General features: G+C 35.6%; 1 protein-coding gene across 2 annotated transcripts in view; it reads right to left on the bottom strand.

The window, feature by feature from the left end:
- nahoda (DOMON-like domain-containing protein nahoda) overlaps positions 1 to 17,191 on the bottom strand; it is a 35,196-nt gene extending 18,005 nt beyond the window's left edge. Inside the window, exons 1-3 of one of the 2 annotated variants that reach the window (XM_018453887.1) lie at positions 16,866 to 17,182; positions 6,021 to 6,412; positions 1,123 to 1,193 (exon numbers count right to left, since the gene is read on the bottom strand). In XM_018453887.1, coding sequence (XP_018309389.1) covers positions 1,123 to 1,193; positions 6,021 to 6,207 — 258 coding nt within the window. In that variant the 5' untranslated portion in view covers positions 6,208 to 6,412; positions 16,866 to 17,182. Of the gene's footprint in view, positions 1 to 1,122; positions 1,194 to 6,020; positions 6,413 to 16,865 lie in introns of both variants that reach the window. The other variant, XM_018453894.1, reaches the window with a different exon arrangement.
- Positions 17,192 to 20,166: the final 2,975 nt, after the last annotated feature.

Consider the following 20,166-nt stretch of genomic DNA (forward strand, 5'->3'; position numbering starts at 1 on the left):
TGCCAAACGCGTTTTACATCCGCATCGGCCGAGGACGCGGAGCGACCCGGAAAGTGGTCGGCGCTACGGAGAAAGTGGTCCCGATGCGAAATAATAAAACGCACGGTACGTGATTTTATCCCGTCTTCACGTAACCGCTCATATGACTTTTAAACAGCCGGTAGTTGCCTGGAAGTGCGGATGTGTAACGCGCGGCAAATTTAACGCTGACGGCGATGGTGACCAGGCATGTTACGTTTTGTGTTTCTCCTTTCTCCCTCGCGTGAAGCCGCGAGAAATCCACGAGCGAGACATTTCGTACGGCATGGGGCCGAGTGATGTACAAGGCGATGTAATCCATTCAGAAACGGGTTCTTCTGTGTGTGTGTGTGTGTGTGTGTGTGTGTGTGTGTGTGTGTGTGTGTGTGTGTCGCACACAGTGAAAATATTTTATATAGATTGTGTTAGAGAGAGAAATGATCCACTCACATTTTTATTAAAATTTATTGTTAAATTTTTAACGTATCCAAATATCAATTTTATAATATGATTATGTCATTTGCCTATTCTGTGTTAAATTGATACTCAACATTCCTTAGTATCAAAACAACATAATTTATAAGTAAATTAACAAGTTACATAAAATAATAGTAATGCAGTCAATAAAAATAATGTATTTTAATACGTAAATTCTAAGATAAATAAATATAATAGAAAAAAGTTATTAATTCAACATATTATAAATGTTTTGTTTTACAGAAAAAAATGCTTCTACATGGAAAGAACGATTTTGTTCAAGTATCTAAAAATTTAGCTAGATACAGATCTGAAAATAATTTTGTTGGCTCACCAAAATAATTACGTAGGAAATTCAAGCATGATGAATAATCTACAAAAAGTTTTGTCATTTTAACAATCAGCTTGAGTCCTACATATGTAATCATTTTAATAGTTCAACAATTCAACTAAATTACTTTCAGACCAACCTAAATTTTTAGATACTTCGGCAAAATCGTTTTTCCTGTATGGATTTCAATACTATGTTACTTTATTCACATTGCTATAATAAATCGATTAAAAATTTCGATTTCGTTGCTATAATGCGATAAAAAATTTCAAATGACTTGTGAAAGTTTAACTTACCCTGTGGGGATAGGCGAGGTGCCATGTGACATTAAACTTGCTTCCTGCCAGTAATGATGTCTTGACGTGGCCTGAAAAACGATATTTGAAATTAAAATTAGACTGCGACCGTAATCTTGTGAGTAAAGTGAGATCGGGCATTAATAAATAGCACTGCGTTTCGCATCATCGACGATTGATTCTGAAAATTTATCGCCATTAAAAGTCGCGAGGCCTTATTTTGGCCTCGTTCGAGTTTGTCGCAACCTGTTCGGCCTGTTCCGTAGGTCACGTCGTATCGCTAACGCCGATAAGTCGCAATTTAGCACTCTGAAAATGCTTGTCACGGGACATTTCTAGCCTATTAATTTACATTCAGCCTTCTACCGAGCATTCTATCGAGCATTCTATCGAGCTTTTCAAACGAGACGAAACTTCGAAATCAAGCTGTACTAACTATAGGAGAGAGCGAGGAAATTGCGGACGCGAAATAAACGGACGATACTATTATAGTATATTAGAGTAGCGATAATTTCTCATTTTTCGTATTCAGTGACAATCCGATATATGATTAGTATCATTCAACACATGACCATAGAACGTACACACTGTTTAAGATTTACATGTTTACGGTGATTTTGACAAAACTAATTCGGCGTCAATTTGCGTGACGGTGGGTAATTCCGAACGGTAAAGGTTTTGTTTTTTATTTAAATTTACAGTTTATGTAGATAATTTATAAATGTTAATTATTGTAGTTTAAAGATAAATAACTAGAATATCTACTTTTGAATAAAAACTGTTATTAATTGATAAATAATTGATAGCTTTAACTTTTCCTTAGGTGCCCGCAATTCTCCCACTTTCCCCTGGGCTACATAAAATTTCACCGCTCGCTTTAAAGAAAAAGAATTATGTAAAAAACAGATGATCTATTACGTGCGTAAACGAATTTAATCAAGCATACTCGTTTTTCGAAGATTTGTTGAGTGGATATTCTGCTAATATTTGAGAGATTTTGAAAGAAATTAGAAACTAACAATAGAACAAATATTTTTCCGTGCAGCATAATCGCTTTTCAATCAATATTTCACATAATATTTCGGCTTTCTTTTTATTACGATGAATATTTAAGGAAAAAGGGAGCAGTCTGATATAATAGAACGTCAAATCCGCGAAGTTCATGCATTAATTTAATATAAATGCAAATAATTGATTACCCTCCGGTACTGTTTTAATCAACTTTTCTGGTATTACCGCAATATCGGTCTCTTCCGCTTCCCAAGTCAAGGAAGGAAAGCAGTTCTTCTCTTCTACTGACCGAGCGGAGCCGTCAGAGCGGCTCGATTAAATTATAACCGCGGAAAGAAAAATTTATTACTGCATTCGCGCAGCCGGTGTGCGTTAGCGCAATCGTGAAGGCAGTCAAGTCAAACCGCGGCTAGTTTTAGTCATTATAATTCAGAATTGAGTGTGAGGTAAGGCAACGTTAATAAAAATCGCGAGGAAACATTCAGATAGATTTCTACATACCCGCAGCAACAAAAATTTTCAAAACCTTTCCCACATAGAATAGCTTTGCTGAAGTAAAAATTTAGTTAGGTACAAATCAGAAAATAATTTCATTGGACTATCCAAATAATTATGTAGGATGTTCAAGCTGATTGCTAGCATAAATTTTTGTAGTATTGCTCATCGAGCTTTCTACATATATAATTATTTTGATGGTCCAACAAAATTATTTCAGACCTGTATCCAGCTAAATTTTTAGATACTTCAGCAAAATCGTTCTTCGTAGAATTCGTAGAATTCGTCACGAGCAGCATTTCTTATTCAAGAAATTATAATTACAATTAAAAAAATTGGACAGACTTTAGATAAAAATATACTTTCTTCTTCTATTTCTTAGTGGATTTTTCAATTAGTCTATTGAGTAAGAAACAGGCTCTAAACATCAAGGAGTAATATAATAATACGTAATTGGACTGCCTAATCAAATAGTGTCGACAAATGAGAAAGATACAATTGTAATCTTTTAATTCGTTAATTGTAGTTGACGTAAATGTCACTACGCAATCACACGCACTTACGTCGCGTGACGCGCGCGTTCGAGCCGCAATTTTCTACGACCGGTTACGCGACTTTTTCGCAATTTCGTGCGACGCGTGAGAGAATGAGAATAGCGTGGTACAAATTAATCACTGCCCCGATAATGAGCGGGGAGGTGGATAAATGAGAGCGATGGGGTCAGTGTACGGAGAGAAGTCTCCACGAAGAAGACTTCTTTTTCTCGAGCTAACGAATAATTCGCGTTACCCACACGAGATAGAATAATGATATCTCTCTTTTCTCTCTATCGTTGCATAATCCGTGCAGTACCATCTACGGCGTAGTCTTAATTACGCTTTCGCAAGGAAAAATGTGGGGGAGAAGGGAGGATCGATGACACCGAGCAAAATAATTGTGACGACTTCACGTTGTCGCGCGATGCAACAATGTGAAAACGTCGAACATAATAGTTATGATCTACGTTTTCTTATGGCAGTTTTGTTTTTCACTTCGTTAGTTTTACCATTTTAGATCGAAGTTCCAAAAGAAGATTAAAAAAAAGTAAGAGTCCCAAGAGAGAGTAAATGACAATCCTCAGTTTTTCGATATACACTTCTTGTCGTGAGAATGTTCAAAGAGTATGATCGAGAGTTCTTTGTTTTGACTCTTTCGCTGCGAGTCTTGAAAAAGAAAACATACAGAAGAAACGGTTTTGCTATTTAATCCCTGCAGGACTGATTTTATTGAAAACATGTTAAAAATATTTTTTTTTTAAATTCAATTTAAGAACATTTTAATAAGTAATTCATACTAAACAATTTTTTCAAAATTTTGACTCTTTCAAATTGAATATTGTATAATACCTACATGGTTTACAATGTACACAGGTTCTGAAAAGATTAAAAATTTAACTCGACACACACACACACACACACACACAGATCTAAAAATAATTTTGTTGAACTAAATAATTAGGTAGGACACTCAAGCATAATGATACAAAAAATGTTGACGTTCTAGCAATCATCTTGAGCGTCTTACATAACTATTTTGATGATTCAACAAAATTATTTTCAGATCTATACCTAGCTAAATTTTTAAATTTCATTCCAGCAATACTGTTCTTTCCGTGTATGTTTTTCTTAGCCTTTCAAGGCCCACAGCGAAAAAGTTAAAATGAAGAACTCTTGATTGTGTGTAGAAATATAAAATCTCATTTTTCTTTGCGTAGAAGATGAAATATCTATTTAATTATTAATGCCACTTTCATATCATGTCCATCTCTTGCATTTCGTGTGTGTTCAATCTTGCAGATATTCTTTCTTTGGAGGGGAAAGAAGGTCAAGTTACGATCTTCCTAACTATCACGGTCAGTTTCGCTCTTCCCCTCTGTATATGCGGCCCTGGGTATCAGCGGTTAGGTACGCGTAAAACATGAAAGGTAATGCCCGCGAATACCGAGAGGCTCGCGCTCCCTTCATGCAAGCCGGTGAAAGTCGCTTCGAATCGGACTGACTGGCGGCGACGTCGGCGGTCGGCGGGCTGTATTCCCTACCGGGAGAAGGAGATCGAGCGTCCACGTTAATGTCGTTTTCCCATAGAAACCCGTGCCCCCTGCGCACCATGCATTCAACCCTCCCGCTCCCTGCTCCATTCCTTTAGATGAGGAGCGCGCGACTCTCGTACGAAAAGTGCCTTCGCCGCGGTTTTCGCAGAACACGAGGCGCTCTCGATCAACGAACTTCCGACTCTCAAAGAACTCTAATTCTTGTTTTCCTAATTCCCGTGTGTATTACGCTTCTACCTCCCGCGCGATTCCGACATTTCGTTGAAAGTTGAAGTTCGAAAAAAAAAGATTTTGCTGAAATATCTAAACATTTAAGTATCACTGAGAAAAATGTCTGGTTGAAAATAGACAACTAGAAAATTGTGATTTTATCAATCAGAATTCCGACGTTATCATAACTATAAGAATTTAATAGATTTAACTAGACAATTCTGATTCGTCCAATTTCAATTAATCCAACTAAACATTCTTTTCAAAGATACAGATCTGAAAATAATTTTCTTGGATGATCAAAATAATTATATAGGAAATTCAAGCATGATGATGCTGCTCATTATAAATGTCAAAAAAGTTTTGACATTCTAATAACTAGCTTTCTACATAATTATTTTAATATTCCAACAAAATTTATTCTCTGCAAATTTCTAACTAAATTGTGTTAGATACTTCATCCAGACCGTTCTTTCTGTAAATACTTTTCGAAAAGTACTCGATATAATTAACATTTCGCAATGTTTGATATTATATTTTACGTTCTAAAAATAATTAAAAATTCGGTTTCGTTATTAGTAAATTAATTTTCGTGTTTTAGATATATTTTATCAGACTTTTGTATACTTTAAATACATTTTTTGACAAAAAAGTTAGGTCTATACATTGGAATAGTTTTCTCGATAACGATGATAGATACGGCTTCGACGCGTAAAACTTTTCTTATAAATCTTGTCAAGAGTGGAAATAATATTCTGGTATTATACCGTATCTGTTGTTTTCCAGATAACAATAGTTTGTCTAGATCTCTGTAGTGCGTAACTTTTTTTATCAATTTAAAAATATGTAAAAAATTTTTGTTTTTTTTTTAATGTAAAAAGGTTTTTATTTGGTTTTCAGAAATAATTAGATTAAATAACATATATTTTCCAATTAATACATCTCTTTACTCTCTAAGAAAGATCTGATTCCAAATTAACTATTAAGGATTATTTAATTTTCGTAAAATTAAGGTAAATATTTAAAATGTGGAATATATCATACACGCGGACTAATACGGAACAATTAATAATAATGGTTTAGTAGCACTCACCACGCGGCATGCCGCACGGTGCCGGCGTTCTGGCATTATCTAGGAAGTCCAGATCGTAGTGCCTGGCTGGCGGGAATGTCAGAGCCACGTGAGCGTGAGCGGTTCGCCAGAACGTCATCGTTATTAATGTCATCAGCAGCGTCAGGAACGACGCGAGGAGCGTCGAGCGTTCCGTTCTGAGCGACATCCTTCCGTGGAAGCTTGTTTTCGCGAGGGAAAATAGTCTCTGGCAAAAAAATGACACACCCTTCACGTTTCCACGTCTTCTGCCAATGATTTTTTCTCACACACTGCTGAGATCCACCTGCTACTGCTATTGCTACTTCTGAGTCCTTCCGCCCTGCCCGGCATGAGCGAGTCCAGTCGCTCCTGCTTACTTCGGTAAGGCCGATCTGAAAGTCGAACGATGAACTTTGTTATTTACAATTGATCCTCGATCTCAATTACCGATCGGAGTAACAGTCGTATTTTCTCAGGATCCGTATCCCTATATAAGAAGCGTATTCAGTGCGATAAATATTATTATCCAATTCTCGTTTGTATTACATTTGGAGTTAAACTTACGATAATTAAAACATTATACGGAAACAGAGAATTAAACATGTCTAAATTTACCTTTCATATTTTTCAAATATTTACCTTTCATATTTCTTAGATCCAAAGTTTTCTCTGAAATAAATTTGAAGTTTTTTTAAGATTTTCTAAGGTAAATTTTCTCAATAGTTAACTAGAAGCAGATATAAAAATAATTTTGTTTGGACCAAAATAATTATGTAGGATACTCAAACTGATTACTAGAATGTTAAAACTTATCATCAATACTTAATAGCCATTATACCATGTGCTTTTTGTTTTCTGTTTCTTGCTGTTTGTCTCTTGCCTTTTGGTCAAAAAGGCAAGAGACAAACAGCAAGAAACAGGAAACAAGGAGCACATTGTAAAATGGCTATAAGCGTTCGATATGATTATTTTAATCGTCCAACAAATTATTTTTAGATCTGTATTTATAATTTTTAGCAAAACCATTTTTTCTGTGCAAGAATTGAAAAGCATAAACAAAAAAAGAAGTTTAAGTTCATAATTTTATAAAATTTATTTTGTCTCAAACATGCATAACCTACACTACCGGTGAAAAGTTTAAGTTCACCTCTCGAAAGTACACAAACTCGAAGAAAAAATCGATAAAATTGAGGGAATTCTGGATAAAACACGATATCATTATATTTTACAACGTCATGCCTTTCCATTTGGAAAGAGAATAGTAGGTCGTGGTTTTATTTTCCAGCAAGACAACGATCCTAAGCACACGTCAAAATTGTGTAAGAAGTACATCGCGAAAAAAGAAAAGCAAAAAGAGTTGAAATATATAAACTGGCCCCCTCAGTCACCTGACCAATTGAGTTACTATGGGATGAGTTAGACAGGAATGTGCGAAAAATACGACCAACTAATAAAAATAAATTGTGGGAGTTTCTGCAAGTGTGTTGGACTCAAATTTCAACTACTACTTTACAAAAATTAATAGAAAGGATGCCTAACGTATGTGCTGCTGTTTTGAAGTCTAAAGGAGGATATTTTGAAGAATCGAAAATCAACAAAAAAGTATAAAATTAAGTTTCGCTTTTACTTTGCATTGTACAACATTACTTTTTTCCTTTAAATAAAGTTATTGAGCCAAATTTATTGAAAAACTTGTGTTATTTATATATTTTTTATCAATCTGAACTTAAACTTTTGACCGGTAGTATATTCTATTTGCAGATCATCGATCACGTAATCTCTTCTCTCAAAAGTGAGAAGGTAAACAGTGAAAGTTTCGCCTGTCAAAGAATGATAAGGAATAAAAATCTTCACATGGATTTGCCGAAATCGTGCTGGAGTAATATTTTTTCAGTGCGCGAACACGTAAGAATTGAATGGAAGAGAGATTTATTCGAAAAATACGAAAAGGTGAAAAGTGAAAAGTGGAAACGTTCACGTGTAGATTGCACGATTGACTGCCTGCCCGGTCGCATGTTAATTCATCCGTTCGCGAAGACGCGTGGGAAATAGCTCATGTGAAGATAGATACGCTTATACGAAGAATCGGCAGAAAGAAGACGCATGAGTGCCGTAACCTTGCCGTCATACTGAGTTTTGTTCGCAATAATGCAACACTAGTTTAGTTTGTAATATTAACTTGATTTTATATTACATTAAATTAAAATTTCATGCGTCACGTTTTATTTCGAAAAAAATAGACAAAAAAGATTTTTTAAGCATTTTTGCCAAGTGTTGGATATAAATAAAAAAATAAATTTCGAATTCGTAAATATTCAAAAATCCATAGACGTATCTGTGAAACTGTTACTATATATCTACGGTTTAAAAAATAGTGAGATAGCTCGAATTATATCGCTTTCTCTCGCCCTATCTTTCTATCTCAGTGTAGATAAAAAAGAAACAGATTTAGTAATAGTGAAATTTCCATACTTTATCAAGATGCCACTAGACAGAAACGCACCTACGTAAATACATTCACAAACACGCCTGCCAGTTCTTCGGTAGCTTTCGCCATGTTAGGCGCTTGTTTCTTTGCACAACTCCGATGTCCGTTAATCGGTGATGATGTACGTCGGCATGCCAGGCACGAGAACGTAATAATTGCAAAATAAACACGTAACGAGTGGATCAGAAGAAGAGCCTGACGTATGCGACGGAGGCAAGTACAAAAGGAGAAGGAGAAGCAACAGCGTACTTTTCCTCGACCCGTTATCGATCTTCGCGATCGTACTTTGCCAGCTGAGATCTTGCAGATCGTATAATTCGAAGGATACCCGCGTCTCTTACATGAACGTCCTCCACCACTACCATCATCTCCTCCTCCGCTTCCGTTGCCGAGGCAGAAGAACGTGTATAGAAAGAGTTCCGAGAGGGTCGCCAGAACAAACGAAAGAAGAAAGAAAGAGGTTGAACGTGTTTAATGTTTGTGCGTAGTCGAATACTAAAAATTATTAAACAATATTAAACTAAATATCTTATAGAACCATACATGTGAGTACACAATCAATAGGAGATAAATACATTTTAACAGTCTAAAGCTGGATCTTAAGTGCTCTCTCTCTCTCAATTCTATATGAATTTATATACTACGTATGTGTAGTCCTTTAAACTGCGCGTCGAAATGATTTTTCGGTCTTGAAACGCTCCACTGAACTACAGCAGTAACATATACAGGGTGAGGAAAAAGTATCGGGACACCTAAATAACTTCTGAACGGTTCGAGATAGAGGCACGGTTGCCAGGTCTCCAGATTTCGACTGGAGACTCCAGTTTTCGGGACCAATTTCCAGTTCTCCAGCAGACGGGAAAGATCTCCAGTTTTTCGCTCGCGGGTGGTATCTATTATTTTTACTATCCATGTAATATTTAAATTACGTGGAGAGTAATAAGAAAGTCTGTGATTATGTTTGCAGTTTATGTTATTTTACGAATAATAAAAAAGTTTGTAATTGTGTTCGCACTTTATGTAATCTTGTAATAATAATAAAAAGGTCTCTGTGATTGTGTTGACACTTTATGTTGGTCAAATATTAATAACAAAAAGAAAGTCTGTAACAGTGATCGCAAAACATGAATTAAAACCTGCGCCTTGAATTTTATTCATATTTTTATATTTTTAATGTCCTTTTACAAATTCTTCATTCATTTCATTCAAAATCGCGTCTAATGAGCATAATTTTATTAATATTGGAGGTAAGATAGCTAAACTAAATAATTATCCGACACCGTATTGACTGGTCAAAGGTATACTATCAGTTACTAGTTAAAGGTACAACGCTTGCTCACTTTCTATTTGTTACTTTTATAAATTATAGGTTAAGATTAACAGTATTAAATTTTAAATTAATAATTTTTTCTGAATATCTATTTAACATTTTAGGCAATTCCAACATAAGCAGAATATATATACAACATTTTATGAGATCAAAAAGCGTCTTGAAATTACTTCATTCGAACGCTTGAAAACAATAATGATTTTTCCTAGGAGTATAATTCTCTTTATTATTATAATTATAAGTTATAAAACACCTCTGGTACTCTTACTACGAATTACATATTTTTACTTTTACAAATATCCAATAAATTTTTTATAAATTCAAATAGTTGAAGGTACAACCGGTCAAAGGAACACCATGTTCCCCTATATTTCAATTACTTAATCGAAAAGAGTTGAAGAGATAACAGCGTAAAATGAAAAAATTTAATTAAAGTAAAATAATGTTTAATTGAAGAACTAATGTCTCCTTTTTTTCAGCATTTAGCTCCGTTCATTTGTATCACTGTGAGTCACTTCACAGAACTAATGAAAAATTGATCCGGGGAAATTTTTTTGAGTACGGAGGAATTTATATTTTCGCGATAATACACACATACGCACACAAGAATTAGACACAATTTCGCAACGCAAATTCCGGCTCGATTTATTTCTTGTAGCTAAAACATACTTTCTATTGCATACGTTATTCGCTGCGCATGGCGCGCTCATGAGTCATCGAAGTTGAGATACCACCGTCGGAAGAACCGTACGTCCGGATCGGTGGCGAACAATGAGTGCGCAGCAGCCACCAGCCGGCAATTATCTCATCGTTAACTCCTCTTTCACGAGTCGCGGACGTGAGAAGCCACCACCTTCACGGGAACCGAAGTCCCCAGGAAAGCTGTTCGATAACATTTGAACATTAAGTACTTAAAATCTAGCTTGACCGTTAAAGGCTTTTATTCCCTATTTTTATTTCACATTTACGGTCTTAAGAAATTTTTTATTTAATATTGTTTATAATATTTTAATTGTTTATGATATTTTATATATTTCTATAGCATTCGAAGAATATCTCTGTAGCACATGACGGCATATTCGTGTATGAAAAAGAGGCGACAAACGCGACATATGTGAGGAAACTCTTTCTTGTCAAGTCCTATCACGCGAGTGTAGTCAAACGGCGTGAAAATATCGTGGATTGGAACCACCTGCGCGTTGCATAATTCGCGACTAGAATAGAAGCGTGAAGACACGATGCATCGAGGACGATCTTCCCATCGCTATGACACATCGAGCGATGTCGATGACGATGAAAGGTTTTATTCAGGCATTGGATTTCCACGTGGGAAGCAACGCGGGAGGAATAAATATGCGTACAACGTGGTGTATTGTTCCTCAAACTGCAGGCAGTAAAGATGTACCACAGCAGGCTAATTGGTAGAAAGGAAAAGGCTTGTCTGCGTAATGGATAATTAAGAATTTCGCAGCGAGTTAAATCTGAAGTGAATTTCTGCTAAAAGAAACGAGAAAGCATCTGAAAGATCCTTACACTGAGAAAAAAAAAGTGGTTGCACTTACTATAATTAAAATACAAAGAAAGTTGTAAAGAATTCTTGATAATGTAAAAATTACATTTTTATATTTTTTTTAGTCGCTGTCGCTCGCGTACACAGTAATGAGTCTTTCTGGCGTGATTTTTTATTACTTTCCAACTTTCATTTTCTTGGAATTGATTAACATTCTAATGTTAGATTTTCTCATTTGTATCTTGAAAAAATACTAGCTAAATCTAAAAGTGACTCACTGTGTCTGATACTGACTGGCCAACATATCAAGAATCGGTTTTTGAATTATTAATAGTAATGTTCGCGACATGGTGCTTTGTGATCACGGTGAGCGTCCTTATTTTCGGGATAATTAATTATATAATCTTAAGGTTTTTTGATAAATTAGTGTGTGTGTGTGTGTGTGTGTGTGTGTGTGTGTGTTTTCCATATTCTCTATTTCGATGTTTCCAATATTTCCTTTCTTTTTTCTTTTCTTTTTCTTTCATTCTTATTTGGGTTTAATTTCTGGCATTTAAATTCTCGATGTAGAGGAGCTCACCATGACAAGATAACTTTTATTCACAGTTTACATATGTTAGTTTGTGTTGTCTCTGAAGAAGGCTCAAAAGTGAGCCGAAACATGTAAGCGCGTTTAGTAGAATAAAGAAGTTTTACGCTTTATGGGTGTATTATTTGCGCGACGTCTTCTGCACCTGATTCCTATTGCCCTTATTCTTTCTAATTTCTTTTGATTTATAAGGAGTCTTTATTAGTTTTATTTGTTATACGGATTATTTTTTAATATAATTTAATGCTTTATCTGCAATTTGACTCTTTTCCGATACAAGCGAAGGTGTGAAACATCTGTTTTTTAATGTATTTTGTGTCTCTAAATTTCGAATCAAACTGTATTCTACACGATGCTATATGATGGGACATTAATTTCAGAAAAAATTTAAGTTAAGCATAGGGGTTTTGGAGATACGGGGATCAAATATAAATTGGACCTTATTAATTCTCGATATCTTCAAAATTATGCTCAACTTAAATTTTTCTAAGATTAATGTCCCATTGTATAACATCAACTCGAGAGAGCCACAAAATAGATTCTCTTTCACTCTCAAATTTCACCCTCATTTTTTCTGAAATTTCAATATTTATTAAACATTTGAGTTAAAAAAACTATTTGGTAATGTAATAGATATGTTAAAAAGTGTAACCATAAATCTTTTCACATTTTTGAAAGCCTAAAACAATAAAAAAAACTTGGGCTGGACAAAAAAACCCAGATTGCAAACGGAGAGAATAAAAATGTGATTGCAGACGCAGAGTAAATTTATAGTCATTTTTTAAGCTAATTATATATTTTTTACAGAGCTATAAATATAATTATTATTATTAACTTTATAGCAGTAACTAGAAAAATAGAGCTTATAACCATAATTATTTTAGCATGCAATTACAGTCTCACCATTACTGAACACTTTTCTTTCACAATCAGTATAATTAAAAGAAAATTAATCTAAAATGTTTTTTATGGATATTTAATTACCAGGAAGAAAATTATCAACATAAAAACTAAGTGATTATAATCGAACTTTAGGTTAGGCTTCTTATTAAAATCGCAGGAGAAGAACAAAAATTTAAAACACGTCAGAGAGAAGCTCGAGGCCGGAGAGTTTGAGAATTCTTCGCATAGACAGCTAGGGCAGTTCCCTCCTTCGCTACGGAAAGCGAGCACGGATACCAGAACATTCCGATGAAGTTCATTCCCTCCGATGACTTTGCTCGCGAGAAGCAAGCACATAAAAATAACAGCTATTATGGAATCGTCCAGAGCGGAACGACAGCACGCAAGAACTCGACTTATTACCGATTTCGCGTGCCAGAAAATGAACGGGTCATTCGACAGGAGCTGTCAACGCGAAGCGGCGAGGTAGATGCGTACGAGGAAGATAATTAATGGACGAAGTACCGATGAGAGGATAAGCTCTACAGGGAGAAAGCACGAAGATAAAACATGGCTGCCGTTCCTCTTGCTCGGCTGTATCTTGTGCCATGCGCTTTTATTAATGCAAGTCATTATTTATTGTCGAGATCTGTATGAAGATCCATTACCCCGAAGTTACGACAAGGCTAATCGATAGAGACAATGAAAAATTGATTTTCTTTCAGCACCCGATTTTATATTACAAGAAAGAATATAAGATATTAAAAGTTGATTTAGGAACTCTATAATTCCTGTCTGAGTGGAAAATAATTTCGAATAATTTAAAACTAATGCACAAAAACATTTCGCAACGTATTTGACTAATGTACAAATTAGATTAGGTCACCAAAAATTCTTTCTAGATATGTAGTTATATAAGTATAGATATTACAAAAAAAGGATGAAAGACTCAAAGTCTCAAGGACTCGATTCATTTTGATGGGTCTCGACTAGTGATTCAATATTTGACCTCCACATAACTTCTCCACATAACAATCTTCATCTCGTTGAATCAGTTTTCTGGGAATTCGATCGACTAAAAGAAAAATCACGAAACAAATAAAAATATATAATACTTTCAGAAGAAAAGTTAATACAATATAAGTAAAATAATTATTATATAAAATTATTCAGAACAAAAGAGAAACAAATCGTGTATTTTTAAATTAATTATTTACGGCAGTATTAAACATAAGTTAACTAATATATGTGTACCATATATATGGTACATTAATCACAAATTGAGACTGATCCGTCGCTGTTCATCTCGAAGGTGACTTCCAACCATGGGAAGAAGCTACCGATCGTTCTCATTGATACATCGGTCCACATGCACGAGAAACGGTGTAAACGAGCGGGCGAGCGGCGCCAGGAGATAGCTCGGGAGCGAGAAGAAGAAGTAGGAGATTAAGACCGCAACGTACGTGGAACGGTTCTCCTTCGTTACGTCCTGGAAAGCTACCTGGCATTCCAGCAAACGCGATGCCGTTGATCTCGTTGATTTCCCGTTTCCATTGACGCATTCAGCGCCGGTGCTGAGAAATTCGTGAGGACTCACTCTGACGGAAGTCGATGCGACGCCGGAAGTAGCGACTGCTCTTCGTTCTAATCATCGGTACCATCGCAAATTTGTCTACTTCGTAGATAAATGACACTGGATACGCGATACTTAGTTCGTCCTTGGGACTTTTTCGCATGAGTTCTAACGAGTTTCTTCCGGGAAAGTATAGAAATTAATAGTCAAAGAGTCTTATGCTAAATTAATAAATCTCTTCGTTCACGATTACATCTTTCGTGTATAAAATTAGCAATATTATGAACTTTTTAAATTTGTCTACAACATTATCTAATAATTATTTAATAATTACGTTCTAAAAAATGTGGATTCTATACATTGATATAAACCACCAATATGGTGTGAATTTTCACTATGGGTTTTAAATCCATATCATGATGATATTGATATAAATATTAAAGATTTTAAAAAATCCACATTATGATAATATTAACCAACATGGTGAGAATTATATAAACACCGCATCATATTAAATCCACACTCATATATTTTACAGTTATATTTCTTATAGCATTTTTCACTGATAGAGCTGGTGCGCACTCAATGCACTTTAAAGCCGTTGTACACAAATCGACGTAAAGATATACGTTGAATAAAAATATAGAAACGAATTAAATCGCGAAATCCTCAATACATTTTATCGTGCTATTTGATAAAATATACATTATGTATTTTATTAATTGAGGTATCTCACTTTTACATTCAGATTAGATTAGTATACAACAGCTTTAAAGTGCACTGAGTGCGCACCAGTTCTGCCAGTGAAAAACGCAATTAGAGTGTATTTAATAATCCTCTTTACTGTATTTATTTGTTTTTATATAAACTGAAATCCGGAGAAAGTACTGTTTTGAAGAAAAAAGAAAAAAATAGCGATAGTGAATTCTAACAGACTTTGCGACGCCGCGCCAATTACCGACTCGATGTCGAATCATACGAGGACGTTATTCGAGCGGCCTTGGCCGATCGGGCGTTCCTACCGATCGTGCTCGTTTGCACTCCGCGGTCTTGCTTCTCCTACCTACATACCTCTGGACCGGCCGGTGGTCGCGATGTTATCTCGCGTATCGCGAGGGGGGAGGTGTATGCAGCGCGAGGTCGGGCGGGGGCCGCGAGACGTTTATGGAGAACGCCGCTGCAGAGGCGATGTATGTATTATGAAAAGCGAGCTCTGGCATTCCATAGTGAGCGTCGTCGAACTCATTAACATCCCGTGCTCGTTGGCGGCGCGGCATGGCACGGCACGGCGTCCCGTTTTCCCTCGAAATAAACAAATCCGTTGGCGTTACGACACCGGAGCTGAATAGAAACGATAACGTTTCTACGTGACGTCCGGCGTAAATCCGGCGCGGAGTTCCTTGGCGAGGAAAAAACGGGAATTAAAGTGCAACCCATCTGATCGGTTTCATATACGGTACTATCATGATTACTTTCGGTACGGGAAAAACGATTTTCCTAAATTATCTAAAAATTTAGCTAGATACAGATCTGAAAGTAATTTTGTTGAATAAATTTGTTGAGTAAAATAATTATTTATGCTTGAACGTTGATGACTCTGCTAGAAAAAGTTTTGACATTCTAACAATATGTATAATTTAAGCGTCCTACATAATTATTTTAATGGTCTAAACAAAATTATTTTCAAATGTATATTTAATTAAATTTTTAGATATTTGAGCAAAACCGTTCTTTCTACACATAATTAATAAATTAAGCTGTACACTGTAATCGACAATTTTACATAAGTAGATAAATATTACGAGGACTTATGAGGCGGACGGCTCAATTTTCTCCTTAGTTTAACAGCACGTTTTCTCATCTGATATATAATTATTTATGAACAATAGACACGTTCTCATATTTATACAATACAAACTGTTCAAGGATCAGCGCATTTATTAATTTTAAATGCGTCTATAATTTTTTCATAAACTTTCATTTCTTCTAAATATATAAATATAAATTTGATTCCAAATAGAATTTATATGTATATAAAATACACATTTTTTATGTATAAAATATATTCTTTATATTATTTTATATATTATCCGAGCTTCAATTTTAACATCTTCAAGTAAGTCTTCTCGACGTAATATTAGAGGGATAACGTAAACTCGCGGAGTAGTTTCTACCCTTAAACTTTAGCAACAAAAGGCAAGGGATTTGCGAAGATTTCTTGCTAAAGAATCACGGGAGCGATACTCAACTTCTACGGTTACGTCATATTCAACGGTTAATTAACGTCAGTTTATTTCTCATGGAGAACGTAACCAGCCACCATGCGGATGACGTCGACCTCGTCGGGTCGATGTTATCACACGCCGTACGTATTTTCATTCAGTACCGATCTTCATGGTTATTCATCGGCAGTACGTAACTTTAGAAGCGTCCGAAGTGTCGAAGACTTTAGATAAGCTTAAGCTCAAGTTACCTGGCTCTGACTTTCGATTTCTCTTCGTTCTCCGTTTCTTCCTTTTATCTTCCTTTCTATCTGCGCGATTGGAGGATCCTATCCAAGGCGTTTCTGTGTCGACGTCATCGTCAAGAAAGAATAAACCCTGGGAACAAGCACCGCCTGAAAAGGGTTCAGATCGCACTAGGAAACCCGGGGGAGTTTTCTCAGCGCGCGGCCATTTTGGTAGCGGCCGACCGGATGTTCGAGCGTCCGCGGGAGGCGAGAAATCGCGAGGATCGAGACAGGCAGGACCACTTATTCGCGAGATGATACCATCGGCCACCGCGACACCGCGGAACCGCGTAGACGACTGACGGTGACTCGCTTCTGCTACGCGAGCGAGCGAGCGAGCGGGCGTCCGGGCGAGCGAACGCCGCGAGCGAAAACTCACTTTGCACTCGCCTCCACTACCACTTTTGCCTCCCACCTCTGCGAAGCCGAGGACTCGCTCGCCCGCTTTCTTACCTGACTGCCTTACCTCTTGGCCCCTCTGCTCTCCGCTGCGCCAGCTAGAGCTCGCTCGCTCGCTCGCCCGAATACTTGCCTTCCTCTCGAACGAGCGAGCAAGCTCGATACGAAGAATTGTGAGATGAATTACGCTGGGGAGTAGACGGAGAGGCACTCCGGACCTTTACTACGTGCCGTAGTAAATTCGATATCTGTGCTGCGCAGAAGAGCGGTCGTACGGCGTTCGGTAAGCCAAAACTGGAATCTCCCGTTCGGAGTCTGAATTTTTCAATCACGCGCTTGATGCAATAACAGACCGTATGGATTGAAAGAATTAATGCTCTAAGTGCAATGCGGGAATGCAAATTATACAGAAAGAATAATTTTACTGAAGTACCTAAAAATTTAGCTATTTTGACAGATTTGAAAATAATTTCTTTGGTCCATCAAAATAATTATGTGGAACGCTTAAGCGTTGATGACAATGGCTGCGTTTAACAGAAAAAGCAGCTTTGCAAATGTTATAAGATTCTTTAATATAATTGGATCTTGTTCTTAATTCTTCATTGGATCTAAATATATAAATCAATTACATTAAAGAATTTTACAACAGATGTAAAGTTTTATTCTGCTGAACATAGCCAACTGGAAACAAATTCAAAAGACGAAAATTGAATGAAATGTGCTAAGTTTTTTAAAATATGGAAAGCGAAGTTACAAAGATAGGAATCGGTGGTCTAAATCAAGTGATATGAATTAAACGTCAATAAATATATAATCTTACAACATACGACTATGTTCCGAAGGAATTTCTATTGCGCGATATGCAATTTTAAATACAACAGGTGTTGTAAGATAACATAGCGCAACCGGTGCAGCGACAACATCGCGACAGTTGATTTTAATATATCTCAGAAATACTAGACCCGAATGAATCATAAATGAACGGTAAACGGATCAGCCGGTTTTCGTAACTTCGTATCATACTATAATAAAAAATAATTAGCACAACATACGTAATAAGCTTCTCGCGCTGCATAAACATAGGAAAATAAACGTGTTCTATTTATATTTATTTTCTATTGCTATGACTTAATCCTGCACTATTTTATTTTTATATTAGATTTAATTATCTTAACTTAATGTTTTCTTCCATCTTATATATTTTTGTATTCGATATGCATCCAAATTGTGGTCAAAACATCTGCGTTTTACTTATGTAATTTACTGCAAATGAATTTAATATTTTAATAATATTTCGGTATCCGCGTTGACTCTAATTGTCTTAATATAATAATTTTTCTTTATTTATTTGTTTTTATTTTTTTATAGTTAAAGCCTCTACTATTTTATTACCGTTTATATTTATTGTATTATATTAAAATGTGTGATTTGAGAGAATTTATGAGGAGAATGCGGCCATTCCATTTACAAGCTGCACCCTCGTTTCAACGAGACGTGAAGATATTTACGCGAATGTGGAAACTGTATATACTATATCATTTCCGCAAACCCGAATTACCTTGAAACGTCACGTCGCGTAAATAAAAATGACAGCGTTACATAATTCTCAGGAGAGCCGCGTCTCAGATGCAAGCGTCTTGCTGGTGAATCGCGCCAGCGAATTGCATTCACACGCGGCTATCCATGAAATTTTACCAGGCTTCGACTCGATCGATCCTCCGTGATCGGAATTTCAATCGAATTGCAGGTCGTCGCATTCGGCATTAGGCAACTACGCTAAATCGACGAAAAAATTTCGCAGGGTCAACATGTTTCCTAAAAAAAAAAAACGATCCGAATATATTTCGGATCTTCGCTTCTTTTTCCTTTCCAGGTCTGATCGATTGCATGTTTCAATTCATTTAGCGTTTTCTCTCTGGGTAGAAAGGAACGAATTTTTCAATGGCTTTCATTTAAAATTGCTATGATCATCATCTATCCATTTGAAAAATGTATTTTTTAAATCTGAGAATAATTATTTGAAATGTTTTTTACACTCCAGCGGTAAAAAGTGTGAATTATTGTAAAATATTGTTTTGTATGTATTCTTTAACATTTTCTTTCTTTTTCAATTATTATTCTTTACAAGTTCTTTTTGAATAAAAAAAAGTCTTTATTAAAAAGTTCTAAAATATAAAATATAAAAATATAAAATATATAAAACACAGTTTTACCTATAAAGTTTGTATTTGAAACTGTCAGCTCATGTCAATACAAGCTTGACATTGATGTAATTTCGAATTTATTATTTTTTCCGAGAATAGACTGTTAAAGATTTTTTTCTTAATCTACATGGAAAGAACGATTTTGTTAACGTATCTAACGATTTTGCTGAAATATTTAAAAATTTAACTAGATATACACACAGATGTAAAAATAATTTTGTTGGGTCAACAAAATATTATAACTATATAGAACATTCAAATTGATTGTTAGGATGTCAACTCATCATGCTTGAGACTTTATGTAATTATTTTCATAAATCAACAAATTATTTTCAGATTTTGTATGTAGCTAAATTTTTAGATACTTCAATAATCTTTTTTTCCGTGTATTTTGTAACTTTTAACGACAATATTACTATCATTATAACATCGTTGCTCAAATTTTATATATGATAAAAACTGCGCAACTACAATGTGACGATACCACTAACACTGTCATTAAGAATAGGGACCTTAAAAGAATCCCAGTACTTGCCGATAAGCAGTCTTGTCTTAAAAATTTAAAAAGACAAAATATTTTTTTATCTCTCTAAAAAAGGAATTCTCTGCAGAGCAACAGTTTTTCGAATTCTTTACGAGCAGTTACTTAAAATCATAGTATA

The sequence above is a fragment of the Mycetomoellerius zeteki genome, unplaced genomic scaffold, assembly GCF_001594055.1.
Source record: "Mycetomoellerius zeteki isolate Tzet28-1 unplaced genomic scaffold, Tzet1.0 scaffold111, whole genome shotgun sequence".
NCBI lineage: Eukaryota > Metazoa > Arthropoda > Insecta > Hymenoptera > Formicidae > Mycetomoellerius > Mycetomoellerius zeteki.